General features: G+C 32.0%; 1 protein-coding gene across 1 annotated transcript; it reads left to right on the top strand.

Annotated features, from left to right (window-relative positions):
• Nucleotides 1–477: 477 nt before the first annotated feature.
• On the top strand, nucleotides 478–21,130 carry LOC111051757 (probable imidazolonepropionase). Its single transcript, XM_022338312.2, has 8 exons — nucleotides 478–817; nucleotides 3,997–4,168; nucleotides 5,882–6,017; nucleotides 8,035–8,182; nucleotides 9,076–9,301; nucleotides 14,789–15,007; nucleotides 16,354–16,514; nucleotides 18,489–21,130. The coding sequence occupies exons 1-8, from the start codon at nucleotides 540–542 to the stop codon at nucleotides 19,324–19,326; spliced, it is 2,178 nt and encodes a 725-aa protein (XP_022194004.2). The 5' UTR covers nucleotides 478–539; the 3' UTR covers nucleotides 19,327–21,130.
• The last annotated feature ends 2,155 nt before the right edge of the window (nucleotides 21,131–23,285 follow it).

The raw sequence follows: 23,285 nt of genomic DNA, 5'->3' as shown, positions 1-23,285 counted from the left end.
GAAGAGATAATATAATTTTATAGAATCTGCACTGACAATAATATGCCTTTTGGTGGATTATTTCATGATAATTTTGATATGAAAAGATAATAATGGAAATGCCAGAGGTATCTGATCTCTGATGATTGTGAAATAATTTCAATAATAAAATATTCACATAACGCGATTGCTTCTCTAAAATATCTCACAGAAACAATCAAATAAGGGAATGGACATAGAATTACATTAAATTATCCATTTAAATCCTTTTTTTTGTAAATGCATAAATAAATAAATTCCAATAATCAAAAAATGTGTATGAAGAAGATAGAACTTTTATTGTATTTAGTATTGATGTTCTGTAATACAACATGTACGGTATCAATAGAATTTGGGTAATCTTCTTGATTTAATTTTGATAATGTTATCGTTGCGTTGTGTCGGAGCAAGCAAGGTCACGCCGAAAGGTGGTTGGTTGCCTGGCAAGATAAGGGACTGCGACAAACAACTGGAAAATGACGAAGCAGCCTCAGTCTCAGTCGTGAAGCCAAGTTGGAATCATGAGTAAGAAGAGCAGTGGTAAGAAGAGCAGTGTGGATGACGATCTCAGTTTTAGCGATGAATCTTGTAGCGAATATCCGATGCAAGTTTCGCCCATGTGCAGCGGTGACGAGTCGCTAACGCCTCCGAAACGCCTCATGCTGATGGTGCATTCAGCCCAGCAAGTTGTCACTCCCTCGTTCGATCCGCTCACACCTTTCCTGTCCGGGAAACGCCAGAAACACATCAGGATATTCGAAGACCCCGCTGGTGGTGGAGTTGGGATAGCTGTTAATCAGTAAGTAATCGAACAATTCAATAATTTCACTTCTATTACAAATTGACAATACAAACTACAACTTTATTATTACTCAGAACTCCATTCACAAAAATTACAAGTTTCGAAATAATCGGCAAAAAACGGGACATATTGTATTTTGAAAATGATTTGAGTTTATGAATGAATCTTTCATTGGAGTATTTTCTAAAACCACTTAGGCCTATAAGGTTTTAGTTGAAAAACTATGTATTATTCCAAACTATTACAGAAGTACACAGTACCTATTCTAAAAAGCTATGGTATACGTTCTTAATTTTGTATCCATTTTACTCAGACCATATTCTCAATGAAACTTACTACAATTTAAATATAGGCCTAGCAATAAAAATTTTAGTTCATTAATATTAGTACTTGACATGTAATTTTAGTAACACCATATTGTTCTATTGAATGTAGACTATTAATTTACTGTTTTAATCTTAGTAATAATAAACTGGTTTGAATGATTTGTAAAGCACGATACGCTGCTTGATTTACGATCGTAGATAGGCTACAGCCTATTTTCAACAAACAATTTTTCATACATAAAAATATTAAAATCATTGAAAAACTATGAAATTAATAATATCTACACCACACAATGAAGTAGTGAAGTATCCTGGTAATTATTTTCTTGCAAGGCTTTAACGAAGGAATAATTTATAAAATAAATAATATTGAAGAACGTTTTTAATATCTTTGGAAGCATAGTTTTCAAGTAATACAGAGTGCATGAATAAAAGTTCCAAGTATTTTAATAAATAAATGAAAAATTACTACTCTAAAAACACATTAGAGTATAAAGTTCAGTAATTATTATTGAGAATTAAGATGTATATATTTGAGTGTTAATACAATTGGAGTTCAAAAGTAACCCACTTTTTTATCAAATAGAACGACTAGTAGTCAAATTTCTCCAATAAATGAATTATTCATTTACTTACTTCATGATTTGCATTCTGCATGGTTTGTGGTGGTGTGAAAAATCTCGTTGTCACAGTAAGTGAATAAATTCATTTGTTGAAAAAAATGACTGCTAGCGTTCTATTTAATGACAGAAAAGTGATTTAATAGTAAGCAGTTCATGATGTCAAACAACATTGTAAAAGTAAACTTTTTCAAATTTTATCAGTTTGGTTTTGTGAGTCTACTGTAGCTTTGTAATCTGAACAAGAGCATTATCAGTCAGGCAAAGAAATTGTTTAGTCTATTCAATTTGATAAAGCTAATTCAACATTCTGTATCGGACGTTTATCTTTTTGTGACTACCTGCAATTGGAGTGCTCTATGATGGAATGGTGTCATCTCAAAGCCAAGTTTCAAACCATTCAAATGAATTGATGCAACTATAAGTTAACATACATAGATTTTTACTCTGATGGACTAGAAAATTTTCAGACGGTGTAGTATATGAACTACTCATTTTTAAACTAATGAAAACACTTAGAAGAGATATTGGATGTATTTTTTCTCATGTCATTTAAATTTTTCAAATAGTTTTAAAAATTACATTTTGACCAATTGCAGATTTCACTGTGGATGCATTAAGATATCGGCTAATTTTCAAGTTTAGATAGATAGGTTTCCTTTATTTCAGCCTGGTGGGCGAAGTTAGGGTGCGGACGGCCCTCTCTCCCACTTAACCTTCCTATAAAATAATAGACATACAGACACAAATACATAATTATATGTATATATAATTTAGACACACAGTACTTGAATTCACCGGATAACCTATACCGTACCGTATATGAAGTACCGGTATTCAATTTTTCAGTCAGATATTATTTTAAATTTTAAAGCTACAAAAAATAAAGTGTCCAAATTACCCTACTGATTTATGTATATACAGCATAATATTATATTATGAAAATTCAAATTTTTCATCTTCATATTTTCCAATAATTCTTGAGTTCATATAAGTCCATAGTGAAAATAATATTGATTAGTTGATCAGCTAAGATCTGTATTTGTTAGTTATCATCGAATCTGTGTAATACAATTCACAATTTATATTAAGAAAGATGAGATCTTATCTGATCCTCTCATCGCACATAGCACATAACAGAGAACACTTTAAAGTTTGTTACATGAATTAAAACAGGAGACACAAGACATAAATAGATTGAAAACACTTAAAAACTTACATTAGAAACGGAAATTTTCGTGAACTGAGTTCCCTTCGTTAAGTGTAACACTCAAGTGTAAAATTAATTAATTTCCTTCTTAAAATAGAATAAGTATAACCCCAAGAATATTAAAATTTAATAAAAATCATCCAGTACCCTCTATGGCAGGTCCATGCTTTGCACCGGATAAAATTCTCTGTTGTAAAAATGCAATCTCCATATGGAAACATAAACTAACCAGGAAACATAAAAATTGAATAATTATTATATTTTATAAATATCATTTATTAATACTTTGACAAAATCACGTGGAGAATCTACATCAGAGTTGTAAAATCTCAGCAAAAAATGTATCAAACCAGCAACCTTTCATTCATGAATCGCGCGTGCTACCAATTACGCAACGGTTTCACTTTTGGAAAAAGCTCTGTTTGGGCTTTTACTGCTGCGTAAACTTTGAATCACAAATTGAAATTTGTTTCAATTATCAAATTTGATTCAATTGATTAATAAAAATGAAAATAAGCCTATATCGATCCTCAGTAAATTCAGAATGTTGATGTAAAATTGCAGAGTTTATTAGTTGATAAGTGATGATACAAGTCTGGGTGTGGGGAGTGAGGGAGTGAGTTCTGTGAACTGCATTATAGTAACAATAACAGTTGAAGATTTACAATAAATAATAAAACAAAAGAATAAGAATAAGGTACTGTGGAATAAATAAAATAAAAAGCATCTTCAAAGGATGTAGAGAGCACTTAATGCTGTTGACCCTAGATTTCTGTAGTATTAGAAAAAAAATATATACATGGTATTGAAAAAATTGTAGTATTGATGTAGCATTGAATGAACAATTTTAATAATTGAATTATGTAATCAGTGAGTAATAGAGATAATAAACACAGTAAAATAGTAATTTAAATAGTAGGCTACCTACATGGTAAATTATAAGTTAATTAGTATATAATAAATATATAATAACTGATCTTTCTTTTGAAGTTGTGACAGTTTTTCTATTGAATTTTGCAGTGAAGGATTGATCGTTTATATAGGCAGAACAGATAAAATGCGACTGATCTATCGGGAGTACGTGGTGGATAAGCATATAGATGCAACAGGCATGTCCGTGTTACCTGGATTTGTTGATGCACATACACATCCCGTATGGGCTGGCGATAGAATTGATGAATTTAGTATGAAGGTAAATGATAAATTTTAATTATATCAACAACATTTAACTCACGGGAAAAGTCCTTGTCCGTCTTGGTCATGTTTGTCTGTAAGTTTGTTTGTATGTTCTACAAACTATAGTTTTAGAACGATTTGATCAATCGAACATTTGATCTTCGAACCTTTTTACAGATCAGTTCGTTGGACAACGAAATTAACTCACGTCCTTATCCACGATATAATAAAATAACATTGAAAGTGCATAAGAAAAAATGTATTGTGATTTATCATTTTTAGTCAGTTGGATTATTAATTGCATGCAAATCAAAAAATAGTATATAGCTATATATACTACCCTTGTGCAACTCCTACACTTTTTTCTTCATTTAAAACAGCGCATGCTATTTGGTAGCCATCACACATACTGGGATACCTGTTTATGCGCCGACACATGATATCAACTGATTAATGTAGGCTACCAGTAGTACAAATTAATTTAAAACTTTTACATCAACTCGCTCTCTTTAATGTCTGTCTGCCTGTCTATTGTATGTCTGTAATTACACGTATGCCTGTAATAACACGTATGCCTGTAATAAGTAATTAATAACAGGCCTGTGATAGCAGTTGCTATGTGACGTTCCTATTATTAGTTTAGGGATTTTGAATTTTGATTCCGATTTATTCACCCTAAAGAAGTAAACTATACACAATTATTACAGTATATGGATTCAAATATAGGCCTACAGGATCAGTACTGAGAATTATGGAAACAGCTTGGTTAATATTTCTCTTCCAGAGATATAATTTAGCAGTGAAAACATTCTTTTCTGTAGCTTCAAAATTTTGGTCCGCCATATTGAATTCAACTCCTTCATTTTAAATGGGATGGTTGATATGTGATACAGAATTTCAAGAGAAAATGAATGGTGGAAACCACACATCGATATCTCGAACCGTTTTAAAGGTATTCACATTAATTTAAAGATACCAATAAATCATACAGAAATGGAATAAATGAGTACATTAAAAATACGACGGATTAATAAGTTTTGTTCAAAGTGTTAGGCTAAATATGTGAGTAGAAGCTACTATTAGTGATTACTAACACTTGAAAAAGTGAAATTAGATACGGTAACTACTTGTGACTTTTAGATTTTCAATGTACGGTACTCATTTATTTCATTAATGTAAGACTTATTAGTATCTTTAAATGTGAATATCATTGAACCGGTTTGAGATATCGTTGTGCTGTTTCCGCCATTTATTTTCTCTTCAAATTCAGTTTCGAAATCATATACCACATGACAACTTCTCCATTAAAAAATAGTTGGATCTAACTGTAGTGTGTAATTAATTGCATGTGATTTTTTAGAAAATGAATCATCTATTAAATTCTTTATTTTGGGTAGTAGGCCTAGCGAAGGCGACGATTTTGTGATATCCTTTTAGTTTTTATTATATATTTGAATATTTTATTCATACAGAATTGAATATTAAATGTTTTGCTTGAAACCAAGTCTCGGAATTATAACATACTATATTCAGTTACTGTTACTAATACTTTCTGAGGTAACTTTAAATGAACAGAAAAAAATGTGGAATACGGTACCGTATTGTATTATATATTACACATTGAAAATATGTTATATTGTATTATATTACATATTGAAATATGTTATATTGTATCTTGTGTGTAAATTAATAAATTTGAATTGAAATAGATTGTTATTCTTGTTTGCAGCTCCAAGGTTTTTCATATATGGATATACATGAACAGGGAGGAGGTATTTTTTCGACTGTAAGAGCTACCAACGAAGCTAAGACAAGTTACCTCTATAACACACTTTGCAAACGTCTTAAAAGAATGGCTGCCTCAGGCGAGTTTTGATAAATACAGTATTAATAATAATTTGAAGTTTTTTATTGAAATAAGAATAATAATTTAATATTTAGAGCTGTTATAATTACTATAGCAGAAATCAAATTAATAATAGCAATATAATTCTTCCAAACAATTCTAATTTTTAGTGAATAATCATTTGATTTTTTTTCCTAATTAAAAATCATTTTATTGAAGTATCTTCCAATATAATTACACAAACAAACCGTAAAATAAACAAATGGAACAGCACAGATAATATACCTGTTATAATATCAATGTGCAGGAGTACATTAATTTTTGACTACTGCCCTACATTGAATGGACTTTTATGGGTACTCCTCGATCAGCAATTTATTTCATGAGGCTAGATTAGATTAAATTACTACTTTTTGTGTGGATTTAGAAAATTGCTTTAAAAAGCGATCTCTGTCATGTTTCATGTTTTAAAAAGTTATATACGAATAAACTTTTATGGAACTATTTATTACAAGATGGATGTTCCCAATTTTGAGATCTGAACATCATCCACCCCCATTATGAACCTTAGCCATCCTGGAACTTGGATATCATATGGCTAGAACCAGCAATCAATCAGCTGATATCATAGACAAAAAATTATAAACTCCCAATTTTAGTGGGCAAAAAAGTAAAAACCGTACTGAGCATGCGCAGCAAGGCCCTGAAATTGATCGGGTTTTATCCGTAAAAAACGTCTACTATGTTTCCGCTGTCCTGGTAGAATCATCTGGTTAAAAATTTACCAGTTAAGTCTAATTTTTGATTTTTTGAATCTAGAACGCGAAACACTTTGCAGGCTTTTTGAAGAAAAAATAAATATAAATTATTCAAAAAAAGTAAATGAGCTTGCCTATTTGCATATGTTAACTTTTGGAACAGGGAGTCAGAATATATAAAGAGGTAGCAGACTTGATGTTAACGCCTTGAAACTCCTGACCATAGACAACCCACATTACACTCCAGCTTTGGATTTCACTCCTTCCCTAGTTAAGCAAAAAGCAATAATATTTTTTAACAATAGATTAATTGAACTCAAAGACAAAAATGGATGAGGAATCAAATTTACTTCTTAATAGGTTGATTTTTTTTATTGTTTTCAGAGTGGTTGTAACTGCTGGCAAATTTCACAAATTATGCTGTCAAATATTTATTCTAGTAATATAATTAGTTGAATATTCTCTCCTGCATGTGTTGAATGTTGTATACTCAAGATGTTATCATTCATCCAATGATAAAATATTCTTGTAGTTATCTATCTAATGCTGATACAATATTAAAATTATTGATTTCATATACGATACCTATTGATAGGTTTCTCCTATATGTTTCTCAGTTGTAATAATAAAATAATCGTGTGATCTTGCTGGCTGATGTCAGAGTTTTCAGGTCGCACCCGAACAATTTCAAGGCCTCGCTGTGCATGTTCAGTAAGGTTTTAACGACAGTATATTATTATGTATTATTGTATTTATTGTTTTGTTGTCCTATACTGCAGTTGTAAAACAAATTGTATGAAATTCGAGGGCAAAACTTATCCACTACCGTACGTGTCACGCGATAACTGTCGATAATTCACGTTTTAAGTACTTATAATACATAAATTAATAGCTATTAAAAAACAAATTCACTTATGTCAGTTCTGCCACTGGTACGGTAACATATTATTATATTAGATAAAAGTTATATAATTATTGTTGATTCTTCGCTATAATTGCAGGTCCACATTAAAATTTATGATTTCAAGATTTTGATAGTTTTATTTGGAGGGTATTCTATAATAATCATTATGAAATCCTTTACATGATAAAATATAAAATATATTGAATTCTGACAACGGAAAAAATCAGCATGTTTATAATAGGAATATTCTATTTCTCAATGATTAAGGATTCCTATTATATCATGTTCTCTCTTCTCATGCATCGAAAATCAAGGTACAAGTTTTCTATTGAATTGTATGGAATTATCTATATTCTCCTTCCAATTTGAAATAGGAACTACGATGGTTGAATGCAAATCAGGCTACGGCTTAGAACTGGACAAGGAGTTGAGGCTGCTCGAAATTCTGGATCAGGCCAAGTCATCCGAACAAGATAGAATCAACATGTCTATCACATACTGCGGGGCTCACGCAATCCCCGAGTTAGTATATCCTCACGTAATTCTCTTGGTCAGTTGTTTTAGTACTGGGTTTACTACAGTTGGATTAGTGATTTTATATTCTAATTAGTAGAAATTTTGCAATTCATTCAGCTGAATTATTCAACTATGATTTATTTAAATTTTCAAATATTATACATTTTTATTGGGTGATAAGTTTTAATAAATTATCATAAAATTATAGCTTTTTTAAATACTGTATTGATTTCTATGGAATAATATTTAGCCATATAGTAAGTAGAAACTAAATATTAATAAAAACATTTGTAGTGATGAAACAAAAACTCAAATCATAGTTAGTGTTATATTTTCAATAATTATTTTATATTCACTAATTATTACCGTATTATTATATATAATTTTCAGTTTCGAAGGCTTAGAAGAGAAATGAAATAGTAGGTCTAGTTTCAAAAATACAAGTCAATGATCAACTATATACAAAGCTAATCAATCTTCCAAGTACTTGACAACTTGACTCAGAATTGAGCTGTCAATTTAAAAAATTAATTATTACTAAATTATCACCAAATTCGTGATTTTTATCAATAAAAATATAATAATATATTTTAATAAAATTTAATAGAAAATATACCGAGATGCTACTAACGATGTTCATAATATTAATTACTAATTGAATTCAAAGAGAATATTACACCTGGTGTTGTAGTACAGTAATACGAGAAAACATAACAAAACATATTAATATGTAAAAATGAATAATATTTATCTAGACAGTTTATAAAGGATATGCGTGAACAATAAAGTAGTTTTTGTCAAACTGATTGACTTATACTTGTGCAATATTTTATAAGTTTCTTGGGAACCACTTTTTGTATATTTGTATTGATCATGATTGATTTTGCCTGTTTCTACAGAAATTCAAACGCAGAGGACACAACTAAGAGAATAGTGGACGTTGATCTTCCATACATAGCAAACATGAATGAGGCAGGCAAACTTCGTGTAGAAAATGTCGATGTTTTCTGCGATCAAGGTGTTTTCTCTGAGGAGAATTCTGAGCTCATACTATGGAAAGCGAAATCACTCGGCTTTCAACTAAATTTTCATGGTGATGAGCTATATCCTATGAACAGTGGTCAGGTCAGGAAAAAGTGCAATTGTATTATTGCAGTATATTTCTTATAGAGTTATAATTTTCCTAAATAGTCGTTTATCATCCTAACTTGAAATTTATTCATTACATAAAACTCATATACAGGATGGCATCTTTCTTTAGCCATCATTATTAAAAAAAATACATCACAATAACTAACTTCATTTCAAATAATATACTTATGCAGCTTATTTAATATGCCGAGTGGTTCAAATATTGTACAGGCTTGGGTGATTTTATAGTTTATTTCACATACAATGGATAAGAATGGAGTGAATAGTGATGGAAGTGAAGTTGCACTAAGGCAAGTTGAAAGTAAGTGCGAAATACTCGTCCCCTTTGAAAAGTACCTATTGACTTCTTATTGTAATTATCATAACTTGATAGCATGATCTGTTTGTCATGTTTATTATTACAGTGGGTGAAATTCAACTCACCCACATATTTTTTCATCAGAGTGTTTTCAGCACTTGGTACACAAATAACTATTGTTATACACATTAGTCTATTCAGAAGAGCACAGTAGTATATGGGGAAACGGTCAAAGCTATTCGATAGGTGCTTGTTAGACATGTTTCAGACAAGTAGGTTATAGTGGAGATTTAAAAAGAGAGTTTTGAGAGGAGAAATGGAATGAAAACTGCAAACGAGTTGAAACAGATCGACAAGGATCGAAGCAAATTGAATAAAGTGGGATAGGCTTTATGATAATTATATTAATATTTATAATTTTCAAAATCATATTATCATCTTTACCAAATTATTATGTCTCAGATTCCTGACATTTTTCATGAGAGACTACTTCTTTTTTAGAGTTTCAATAAATTCTATCCATAGATCCTTCTGGATACATTGTGCAAGTTTCAGTGTTTCGCTCGGGAAACAGACCAAGCAGAACACCTTTTCTGACACGGTTTATCAATGTTTCAACTAAGATCTAACTCAATACTTTTGGACCCTGGCCTCAGAGTAGGCCGACTTTAGGTCTCACGGCTAAAAGGGCCCGGGGCCCAGTGACATTTTCCGAAAAAAACCTGGTTAAGGCTTGCGAATAGGAGTAGCTGAATACGTAGTCATCAACTGCTCCTTAACTGAACAACATTTTGTTTCATTTTCTTGTAAAAGGCACAATAGCTTATATAAGTTTTTATTGCAAAATATGAATAGTAAATCAGCTGAAGCATATAGAAACAATAGCATAAGTAGATATCCCATGGTATAGGGCGTTTATGTCGCAACTTTTACTGTTATCTCAAGCCGATAGTTCATGTAATTCTTTCCCGTAAAGCTGTGTGATACTGGTAGTCTCTCATATTCACAATCTTCACTTCGACTCAATCTTCCACTACTGGATACCTTCTCGCTCTACCTCCACTCGGACTCGATTCTTCCACTACTGGATACCTACTCACTCTATCTCAATTTGGACTAGATCTCCCACTACCAGCTCTTCCTCAATCTTCATCTTATTCACCATTAGGTGAATTATTCATCACCGTAACTCCACAGATCATAACATCTACATCTTATTGATGTGTTTAGTGAATTTTTTGAACTAGTGTTTTTAAATAGTGAAGGGAGCCGAACTGTCAAGGCATACAGGATGCACTCGAATCAAGAGACTTTTTCATTTAGGTTAAGTTTTATCAGTTTCATCCCCATTTTCCCCGTCATGTGTCGTTCTGAGGTCGGTTCACGATTGGTCTGCTGCTTCCATGATGCATCTCACTGACACGTCAGCTCGCTCGCCCTCAAGTAGGTATGATTATTTCAATAATAGTAATAATGACGCAGGTATGTTTCTAGCAAATAAGCTTCACTCTTCCAAAAACCTTTTCAAGGCTGCTCACCTTAACGTCCAATCCCTCAGCTGCCACATTGATGAACTCAGAGCAATCTTCCGTTTTCAGGACTTCAATATAATTGGAATTTCCGAATCATTTTTGAAGCCTAGTATTTCATCAAATTTTGTTGCATTACCTGGATATAATCTTTTCCGGAATGATAGATTAAATAAAGCTTGTGGGGGTGTAGCAATTTATGTGAAAGATGGTATCAAAACAAAAGTTTTAATCACATCTAAACAAGAGTATTGTTCCAGACCAGAGTTTATGCTACTTGAATTATCCTTATCTAGTACTGATAAATTACTCGTTGGTATCTGTTATCGCCCACCAAAAATAGGTCATTTTACAGATTTCGAAAGTGCCTTGCTTTCTCTTATGCCTTGTTATAGCCGTATACTAGTTATGGGGGATATGAACACCGACTTGAACATGAAAAATCGTAACTTTGACTACTTTCAACTGACTACTATTTTCCAATGCCTAAACATGACTATTTTACCTCTCGATCCAACTCATCATACTAATGTATCTGACACACTCATTGACCTTCTCATTGTTAGTGATCCTAACGAGGTTGTTCAAGCAGGCCAAATCCCAGTCCCAGCTATTTCTGGACATGATTTGATCTACTGTGTACTTCCCCATAAGATACCTAAGCCAGAACAGAAAATTATCACTTATAGAGACTTCAAAAACTTTGATGAAGCCGCCTTCCTGACTGATGTGGCTCAGACTCCATGGCATCAAATTGAAGCGTTACCCTCAGTTGATGACATGGTCAAGACTTTCGAGAATTGGAATTTGACTTTGTATGACAAACATGCACCTTATGTGACAAAGAGGATTAATAGAAAACGACGAGTACCGTGGATGACTGAAGACATACTTAAGAAGACATACGTAGAGACAAAGCACATATAGATAGAGTATAGTTTGATAGAGTATAGGAGCCTTAGAAATAGAGTTAAACAGGAATTACGGAACTCAAAGATTAGGTACTTGAATTCGTTTATGACAAAAAATAGACAAGACTCTAAATCACTTTGGCAGGGAATAAAAGAATTCGGGCTTGGCAAACAGAAACCGAATCCACAAATAGACTTACCATTGAACAATATAAATGACCATTTCGTTTCACACTCTAACCAACGCGACGAAGTTGTCATTGCTAATCATACCGATGATCTTGAAGAACAGGTTACAAACTTGGATTTACCAATTACTGATCAATTTCATTTCCATCCAATCTCAGAAGAAGACACTTTCAGAGCAATTCAACGTATTCATAGTAATGCTACGGGTGTAGACAAAATTCCTATTAAATTTATCAAGAAGATGTTATTTGCTGTTTTACCAACCATTACCTACATTTTCAACGAGTCACTTGAAGAAGGCATTTTCCCTGAAAACTGGAAGTTTGCTCTGGTTCGCCCTCTAAATAAAGTTCCATCACCCAATAAAGTTGAGGATTCTAGACCAATCAGTATTTTACCTGCATTGTCCAAAGTGCTAGAAAGACTCATTCATGCTCAAGTTGTAAAGTTTCTAGACAACAATAGTAAGCTTCATAACTTTCAATCAGGCTTTAGAAAATTCCATTCAACTGAAACAGCTCTGCTTCGTGTCACTGATGATATAAGGTTAGCTATGGACCAAAGAAAATGCACCATCCTCACCCTATTTGATTTTTCTAAAGCATTTGATACTGTTGATCATACAGTCCTTCTGAATAAGTTGGCTATTCTTGGTTTCAGTCACAACTCGTTAGTTTGGTTTAAATCCTATCTATTAGGTAGGAAACAATGTGTATCTGTCGGTGACAAAAAGTCTACTTGGAAAAACGTTATGCATGGAGTACCACAAGGTTCAATTTTAGGCCCTCTCCTCTTCACTTTGTATGCTAATGACCTTTCTTCCATTATCAAATTCTCCAGTTTCCATACTTATGCAGACGACCTTCAAATCTATTTAAGCTGTCCCATAACAAAAATTAATGAAACAGTTGGAATAATGAATCAGGATATCAATTCGATAGTGGAATGGACAAAGAAAAATGGCCTTAAGCTTAATCCCATCAAAACACAACCCATTATAATTGGATATTCTCGTCTTATAAACAATATTGACCTTGAATCGATTCACAAAATTAGTGTAGATGGTAATGACATTCCTTACTGTAGCTCAGTTAAAAATTTAGGCATTATTATGAATAATACTCTTGACTGGTCAGAACAAGTGAACAAAACTTGTAAAAAGGTATTCTCAGCCATGCATGCATTGAAGAAAATGCACGATATTCTCCCTAGAAACATTAATTATTATTGGTTCAATCTCTCATCTTCCCACATTTAATGTATTGTAATTCTGTTCTTAACGATATGCAAGTCACTCTGAATGATAAACTACAGCGTTGCCAAAATTATTGTCTACGTTTCGTCTACTCTCTCCAACGCCATGATCATATCACCCCAGCCCACATTGCTAGTTCAACATTGAAGCTTCCCAATCAAAGGCTTTTTCGAATAGTCAAGCTTGTTAGAGATATCTTGAAATACGGTAATCCGAACTATTTTAAAGATGATTTCAAATTTGTCTCTGAAGGTAGGAGGATAGATGCTTCACATACTAGAACCGGAGAAAGTACTTTAAGGATACCCAATCATCGAACTACTATTTTCACAAAATCCTTCTTAGTCAGTGCATGTCGTGCATGGAATGCACTTCCTGTTTCTATCAGGTCCATCGAGAGCCGAGCGAGCTTCATCCTGACTTTAAAAAAACATCTTTTGGAACAAATGACTGAAACTGTCCGGCCCTAGAACGATCACATGACAACCATCCCCCACCCATCCCACAAATACAAACCTTTAAACCTGTTATAGAACGAATTGTATATATATATATATTATATAAACTCATGTTATTTCAATTATCCACTGCATACTGCTGTATATTACTGAAAGTTGATTACCCTGATCTACTTTCAGCCTACTTCATTTTATTAATCAATTATTTGATCTTATCTACCTAGGCTATATAATTATTTTACTTTATCAATTTTCTGTTTTTTTTCTCTTAAATATTCATATTGATTAAAACTTTTACAATATTTCCATTAATAAATAAATCCTTAGTTTAAATAATGAAATTAACGTTTTGGTAGAGAGTTAGTGGGGAGGATATTTTTAATATTCTTTCCGAAGAATGGACATTGATATGTCCAAAGCTCCGCCAATTTATGTAGATGCATAACAATATAATTATTATCTATAGTTATTATATTACAAATTGCTTTTTCATATCATATACAGTTCAATAATTATTTTCTTAGTCTATAATATCATGTAAATTCATCTATAATTTTGCTGTATTGTAAGCTATTGTATATAAGTGTATAAGACAGTATATATTGTAATCTACATAAATAAAGTACTCAATCAATCAATCAATATTGTGCTGTTCATACACTCTCACCCCAACAAAACATTAAAAATCGACAATAATCAAAAGTAATCGGCTTGAGATAACAGTAAAAGTTGCGACATAAACGCCCCTTACAATGGGATATCTACTCACGCTATTGTTTCTCTATGGCTGAAGTGATTGAAATTGTGTTTGTTTTATTAGATGGGTGCCCGTGTAGGAGCAAAAGCCATAAGCCATTTGGAAAAGATTACAGAGGATGATATAAAAGCCATGAAAAAAGGTAATATATTCGCCGTTATTCTGCCATCCACTGCATATTCAATGAGATTGGATCCCCCTCCGGTTCGCGCCCTCATAGATGCTGGTGTACCTGTGGCTCTTGGATCAGACTTCAATCCTAATGTCTTCTGCTACAGTATGGTGAGTTATTATCGATCTTATCATACAGAAATAAAATTATAATAATTGATTACTTGCTTACTTTAATTCATTTTTTTCATCATTAACGTATCTTTTAATTTCATTTCATTCAGTTAATCTCAGTCTGTGATTTATCCATTTTATCTCAAGAATCTAACTCATCGTCTGCAGAATTAATGATAATTATTCCTCTATCAGTTTAACACTAATAGACTATAATATTCACGTTATAACATTCATAAGGCCGGATGATTACATATCTTGTTCTAGACTACAGTAGGCGCTATGTAATTTGAATTCAAATAAATAAACGGATGAATCATAAATACTTTCTTTGAGTTAAAGTAAACTTTTATTGTATGACGGCCGCGGTTTGTGCCGGTCTATACTTAGCAAAGTCAGCAGTTCCAAAATTCAGTCTTGCATAAGTTGTTCAAGCTCATAAAAATCAGTGAAGTTTCAAGTTCCATATTTCACTTAAATGAAAAACTCAAAATATTTATAAGAAGTCTTAAATTCTTAAAACCAAGAATTAAATAGTTTAAGAAAATTCCAAAAGCACATAAATCCAGTCAGTTGGTTAAGCTCATAAAAATAACGAAAATGAAGCAAAGTAAAAGCACAAATCTTATGTTGGTTTCAATTTCGAATAAAATGAAAATGTATCAATTCATTGAAATTTTACTCATGAAAATTCCAAACATATCTATTTTTAAATTATACGTGTTAAATTTAATATATCAAACATAAAATGTTTCTTTCTATACTGAGATTCGCTTGAAGGAGCAAGGAGTCAGCACCTGACATTGGTTTACTATTCTCGTCTGTCATTAGGCAAAGCAGATATTGCTCTATCCTTTTCTAGCTCCCAACTATTGCCAAATCGTTTGTTGGTAATGTAGAAATAAAATGAATGAACAAAATATTTTATCTCAATTATGAAAATTGATTATCTACCATGGTGAAATATAATTTTCTTGATGAATAAAATATGATTGAGATATATATATGGTACAGTTGATCATTATTGACACGAATCAGCAATTAATATCATATCAGATATACTGGAATAACTAGAATTTATCTATTATAGAAAGCGGTGTGGTAACAGGAAATCGGCAACCCTGCGGTCTATCATTGCCACAGATTTCGCAACGTAAATCCCACTGAAGTAGGCAAATTTGTTCAAGAAAATGGGGCAATTACCGTATGATAATATTCTGCATTGATCCTGAATTGTATTTTGAATGTTTCTAGAGGAAGGTATCGCCACCACTGTAAATTCTCTGCTTTATGTACTGAGCATCTCTTTTTATATTCAATTGAAAATTGTCCTTTTTCCACAGCCTTTGATAATGAATTTGGCATGCGTCTACATGAGAATGACAATGGAAGAAGCATTGGTGGCGGCCACTCTCAATTCGGCCGCTTCTTTAGGAAAATCAGAAAAGCATGGTAGTATAGTTCACAACAAATTTGCTGACTTGGTTATCATCAACTCTCCAAGGTAAATCTATTAAATAAATTATCACATTTCAAGTGCGTCAGTTGTTATTAACTTGAACTAATATTAAAACGAGTTAATTAAGAATAAAGTAATATTATTATATATTTTGAATGGAAATTAAATGTTCACAATATACTTCGTGATATTTTTGTCAATTCTGATTGTTCTTGTTCAAGTTAGTATTGCTGATTTTTTCACTGAATTTATTTAGTAAACTTTATTTGGATTTCATTTTGCAGACATGACTTGTTTTGGTTAAGATGCTATAGATAATGGCAAAAACAAATATAATGTGTAGCGCTGGAAGATAGGCTTCCTACATAAAAATATAGTATTGTATATTACAATCTAGTAAGATATAATATTTGTAAAATATTAATATAATATTTGCAAGACAAATACATAAAGTAAGGAATTCATGGGAGATGATTTTTATAACTAGGTACCGGTATCTCAAAATTTGATAGAAGATTCTCATTCAATGGAAGATGGCAGTCCCAATAAATGAATAAATTATTTTATTAATATCATGAACTTAATTGATAAATTGCGTACCTACTATAGTAAGTAATATTAATTTATGTGAAAAATAACATTACTTTTGTTTTGGCTGGTTTTTTGTTGTTTCCGCTGGGTGGGATCTGTTTTATCAAGTACGGTATGGTTAATTAGATTTTCAGTTAAAGTGTTCATTATGTCCTGTTTATTTCGTTATGAATGTTCAAATGTTCTGGCTCTTTTGTGATGGATTTTTATGAATTCTTCTATTATGTATAAAAGATATCCTTTTGGTTTGATAAGCAGGATGTGAATGTGGTATGATATTGGTGAATGCACGTCATGATTTCCAGTTCAAATTAGGTGGTTCACAAATAATGATGATCCAAAATCATGCATTCTTTGACTAATAACTCATATTTCTCTTATAAATTGTAGATTTGAAATCTGCTATAACTTTTATCGAAAATGTTTATGAAATAACAGTGCATATAATGAATGAGGAAATCCATATAAATTTTTCCAATTTGAAACACACAATAAAATAGTATTTATTAGAGTTATATTTTTTACATACCTACCACTATTTTATCTTTCCAACTATCTTATCTAAATGGGTCATGCAGGGTTAATGTATCAAACAGAGTAGTACTTTTTATTCTGTTCCAGGGAATTGATTGATTGATTGATTGATTGAGTACTTTATTTATGTAGATTACAATATATACTGGCTTATACACTTATATACAATAGCTTACAATACAGCAAAATTATAGATGAATTTACATAATATAGACTAGGAAAATAACTATTGAACTGTATATGATATGAAAAAGCAATTTGTAATATAATAACTATAGATAATAATCATATTGTTATGCATCTACATAAATTGGCGGAGCTTTGGACATATCAATGTCCATTCTTTGGGAAGAATATTAGATATGGGAAGATATGACTAGATAGTATTGGTAGAGGAATAAACGTTTCTCAAAAATAATGTGGGTAGCGTAGGCTACTGAGAAAAGGCAAGAAAATTAATAGCACAAAGGAAAATGCCAATATTATTTACTGACAAATTTCACTTTGTAAGGGTATACAAGGGAAACGCCATTGCTATAAAAAATGAAATGGAGATAAAAATACGATACTATTATTGAGATTAATTCCATAAAAATTTCATACTTTGTTTTTGAATAAATTAAATGGGAGTACAACAAGTTCAAATCAAAAAGAGCAGCGTATAATAAAAATCTTTTCTAAATAGAAAATTGATCTCATTCCCCCTCAGTCAATGCCATCAAATACACCAAGGCTATTATTATTTTCAACATAAAAATATGTCACCTCTACTTAAATTGAAAATTCATGACTGCATGTCAGTATTGAAATGAAAATAGAAAAATTATACATTGCTGCTATTTGTAATATTGATCATGGAATTATACTTTTTTTATTTTTGTGATTAATTTCTAGATGGGAAAACATTATTTACGACTTTGGCAACCATGGACAAATCATCAAATTCGTGGTAAAGGGCGGCAGTATAATTAGGGCTCCAAAAAGCTTCAATGGTTCCATGCCAATAATAAGAACGGATGATGTCCTCAATAGTCCCAAGAGAAGCAAGAGTGTGAAACTCAGCGACAGCGAAGATAATAAAAGAATGGAAAGGAAGAGAAGACATAGTACGAGCAGCAGTAGCACATCTAATAAAGCAACCTCAGCAAAGGTGTCTCATACTCAACAACTTGTTCAGCCGAAAACAGTTGTTGGTTGGTATCAGGAGCAGATCCAAAAAATGAAGATACAGTGTAAGCAAGAACTGCAAGCGATGTCACAATTTTATGAGGAGGCACTTAATACGAAAACAGGACTTTTCCAAGCTCTAATACAAGCTTGTGACAATGAGGATGAAGCTTCAAAGAAAGTTTGTGATGGTCTGATTTATAGACTTGTTCAGATGGCTAAGACTAGTGTCCAACAAACTGATGAACCTCAAGCTGGTCCAAGTCATCCTCAAGTTTGTCCAAGTCATTCTCAAGCTGGTCCAAGTCAACCTCAAGCTGGTCCAAGTCATTCTCAAGCTGGTCCAAGTCAACCTCAAGCTGGTCCAAGTCATTCTCAAGCTGGTCCAAGTCATTCTCAAGCTGGTCCAAGTCAACCTCAAGCTGGTCCAAGTCATTCTCAAGCTGGTCCAAGTCAACCTCAAGCTGGTCCAAGTCATTCTCAAGCTAGTCCAAGTCAACCTCAAGCTGGCCCAAGTGATACAAGTTACCAAACACAAGCTGGTCTCAGGCAAGCAAAATATTAACCTAAATCTGATTCAAGTGATGAAATATCTGTACACTTGCCTCAAGCGGGTACCAAAGATGAGTCAAATATGCAACAACCTGAAAAGAGTCCAAGTGACACGTCTTGTGAAGACCAAACTCAAGCTGATAAAATTGACGTAACATACCAGCCTCTGCCTGGTCCAAGTGAAGAACCACCATACATGAGCAATGAAAATCCACCTCCTTACAAAGAACGACCAGCTTCTACAAATTTCTATCTTCCTCAACCTGAAAATCTTCCCATCCCAGATGACACCTCAACAACCCCTTGTTTCTGTTCAACACGTCAGAGAGAAACACCTTCTCAGGCTGATATCGAGAGTGAAATTCAGTTTGTATATGAGTCAGAGCAATATCTCAGTCCTCAAAATGAAGCTGATGAGAAAACTGAATAAATCGACTGTCCACACTGCTTTCTACTCCCATTTGTTTATTACTTTTAGTACCTAAGTGTTTACATTTCAAATTGTCCACCTTTTGGAAAGTTTGAATTCCTAATCGATGTTTACAAATAATGTGTAGTTTATTTCCATATATTTTACAATATTATGACTTGTTCACTTTTTTGGTGCATTCAAAGACCTAATCAATGTTATTTATAGTAATACGTGTAGTTTATTGTAGGGAAATTATTCATTTTTATGTTGCTAATAATTATGAAAATTTTGATTTTACACAACTACTCAAGTGGATGATTAGTGTGTACTATTTCTATGAATAATGAGATATTTAAAGATAATAAGGTTTGATTAACACACAATTTGATCAAAATATTTTACCTACGGTACTGAAGCAAACTAGGCCCATAATACATTGTAATTCTACCTATATTGATATTGGATTTCATTATCATACTAAAACTGCAACTCCACAATGAACATAAATATTATAAAAATCATTTAAAAACAATTTTTTTTCAATTTTACTGATCATGTGGAAATATCTCGATATGTTTTCCTTATTCGTTTTTAATTTATTGCCTGCCTACTGTACAATCAGTGTTTTACATGTAAGGTTTTTGAAAGTGTTTTTAATTGGAATGGACCTGACATTTTTAATTGATTAATTACATCAATGAGCATTTTTTATTGTAAAATCTTATTTGAACCTGGATTATACAATATCCATTTAAAAAACAGTCCAATGTAACCCCTTAAACTTATTGATTCAAATAATGGAGGTGCCTTTATATTTGAACAAGTGCACTTTCATGACTACTCATCAGAATTAATAGGTATTTGAAAGAAACTTCACATTACATTGCACAATATTTTTTTGTAATATTAGACTTTGTGCTTTTCATTTTTTCAATCGTATATTTTATTCGAGTGATGCAAGTTTGGATTAATAATCAAATGAAGTGAACTTTACATTTTATTTTGAAACCCACTTATTACGTTGTTTTCGATTTTTTTTTATTAAAGTCTTAGTAACTTGTTATCTAACGTGGCCTATATTATTATTATTATTTCATAAACGAGAAATGTATTGGCTATTTCTATAAATTTTTCAGAAATAAATTCAAATTTCAAGTAGCTACCTAATAAAATAAAATACTTCTAACCTGTGTAGACAGATATTGTTATATTATATATACATTGTAGCATGCTGCAATAAAATATAAAATGGATATGCATATTCTAACATTATTTTTTCTATAACGTGTGCCCTGCTTAGCCACAGCCGGTAGAGCAAAGATTTGGAAGATGTATAACACTTTTTGTGATTCCTGGAAAAATAATAGTACCAATTTCTTACCAGCTCTCCCAGGAGCTCAAACAGTTCTCTGCTTTCGCTGGCTGCAAACGTCAGCCGCTTTAACAGTTCACAGTTCTTGTGACTGATTTGTTGTACTCCACAAATATAGATGCAGTAGGGATAGATAGATATAAGGGCTCTGATTATCGTACTAGATGATGCGGTACCGCCACTAATGCCACCCGCCACCAAAGTGGTCAGCAATGAAAAATGATACCAGGCGGAATCAAAGGCGACACTCTATCAGAATATCTTATAAATTCTATTGATTGATGTTGCTGCAACTTAATACTATGACCTTTGAGATTCTTCAAATCAGATGTATTGGTACTGGATAATTTATATAAATCTTGGGAACGTATTATTTCAGAAGATTTGATAATCAATGCTGTATTATATCGCTGATTTATCCAACTTATTTGGTGAAGAATATAGTTGGTTCGTTGGTTGGTAATCTTAATAATATTTCAATACTGGTAATAAAATAGACTATAACAAGATTGGTCATGCATGGAGATAGGATAATAAATAAAGGGTACACCATTCAAATATATTTACAATATAATTACATAAAATATCAACAAGCAAATAAAATATAGAGCAACAACTATAAAAATAACAAAAGAACAAATATATATATATATATTGAAAAATATCACAGATAGCTCACTACTGATTGACTTAGCTTTTTTAGCACGAAATATTACCATGTGCTTCTTTAATCAGCAAATATATGCTTTTAAATTATACAGCTCAGTTATCGACTTGCTATCGCTTGTCGAATAAAATGTTATGTATCTTCTTTCCAAATTAATATAAATAATTAAATATATATTATAAATCTCAGAATATATTAATATGTATCTCTCATAGCTAGGGTTCGGCCTCTGGTGGAAATCAGATAAATCAATGTATCTTATGAACATGAGCTTCATTAAAATCTTTATAATTTACTGATAAAAAGAATGGTTAAGTGAGCATATAATATAATATCAATAATTAATAAATACTTCATCTGTGCATACTCAAACATGTAAATCTTATAGATTGTTCTAAATAAATAAATAATGACTTGCGCAAGTTTGCATATAATATAATATCAATAATTAATAAATACTTCATCTGTGCATACTCAAACATGTAAATCTTATAGATTGTTCTAAATAAATAAATAATGACTTGCGCAAGTTTGATATTAATTTCAATATTTAAACAACCTTTTGCCGAGCTAGCTTTATTAAATCGTGATTTATTCAAAGCACTGAGGGCCCCCTTGATAACTTTTTAATTAACTCATGTGTCGATTTTCACAAAGTATGATGGCAATCCGGATTATTTCGATCTCCTAGGCCTTTCTGGTGGGCTGATGTTGTCTTCTCCAATGGGGATATTTAAAGTAGGTGACTCACGTCTTATTACGACCTCACTGAGTCTTATGAAATTAATTTTTGAATTCAAACTTAGATTTTTTAACCCTGGATCCATACACCACAATTTCTGTTACACTAACCATCCACAGGGGTACTGGGTGCCCCAAAAATAAAAAATGATTTTTAATTGAAATTTTTTAAACTTTATTTGACAAATAATATAAATGTATTCTTTAGACCTTAATATTACATAAAAAAAATACTTTGATAACATTTCTAAGATTCAAGTAAATATTATAAAGGAATTACAAAAACTTACATTTTTAGCAAAAAATTTAAAAGTTGTGAATTGTGCATATTTTGAGTCCTTTTCTAGTTTTCTTCACTACAATTGACACAAACAGTTTTCACATCGTTCTTGCAAGAGAACTGGTTACAGTCAGCCAAAGACCTTAAAGAGATATAGACCCACAATGCACTGGCGCCAACTCCATAAGGCCTGGGTGGGCTCAAGCCCCCTCAAAAATAATTTTGGGGGGGCGGAGCCCCCCCAAAATTTCAATTGTCTAACTTAAAGAATCTGTTAAAAGTATACAGTTGTCCAAGTATCGGAATTATTGAAAACAGAAAACAGTGTTTTAATAACTGTTAAATATTCTTGTCATCCTTAAAATTTAAATTAATCAATTTCAATGTTTAGAAAGTAAAGACAAAAGACTTCATAAAATAAAAAACCCGCAACTTGTAGCTCTATAGTTGCAACCAGTTAGCAAGCTATAAATAGGTTGCCTATGACTTTTGCCAAGGTC

Source organism: Nilaparvata lugens, chromosome X (genome assembly GCF_014356525.2).
Source record: "Nilaparvata lugens isolate BPH chromosome X, ASM1435652v1, whole genome shotgun sequence".
NCBI lineage: Eukaryota > Metazoa > Arthropoda > Insecta > Hemiptera > Delphacidae > Nilaparvata > Nilaparvata lugens.
The sequence above is the reverse complement of the archived record's forward strand: the minus strand, read 5'-3'. Positions and strand labels throughout refer to the sequence as shown.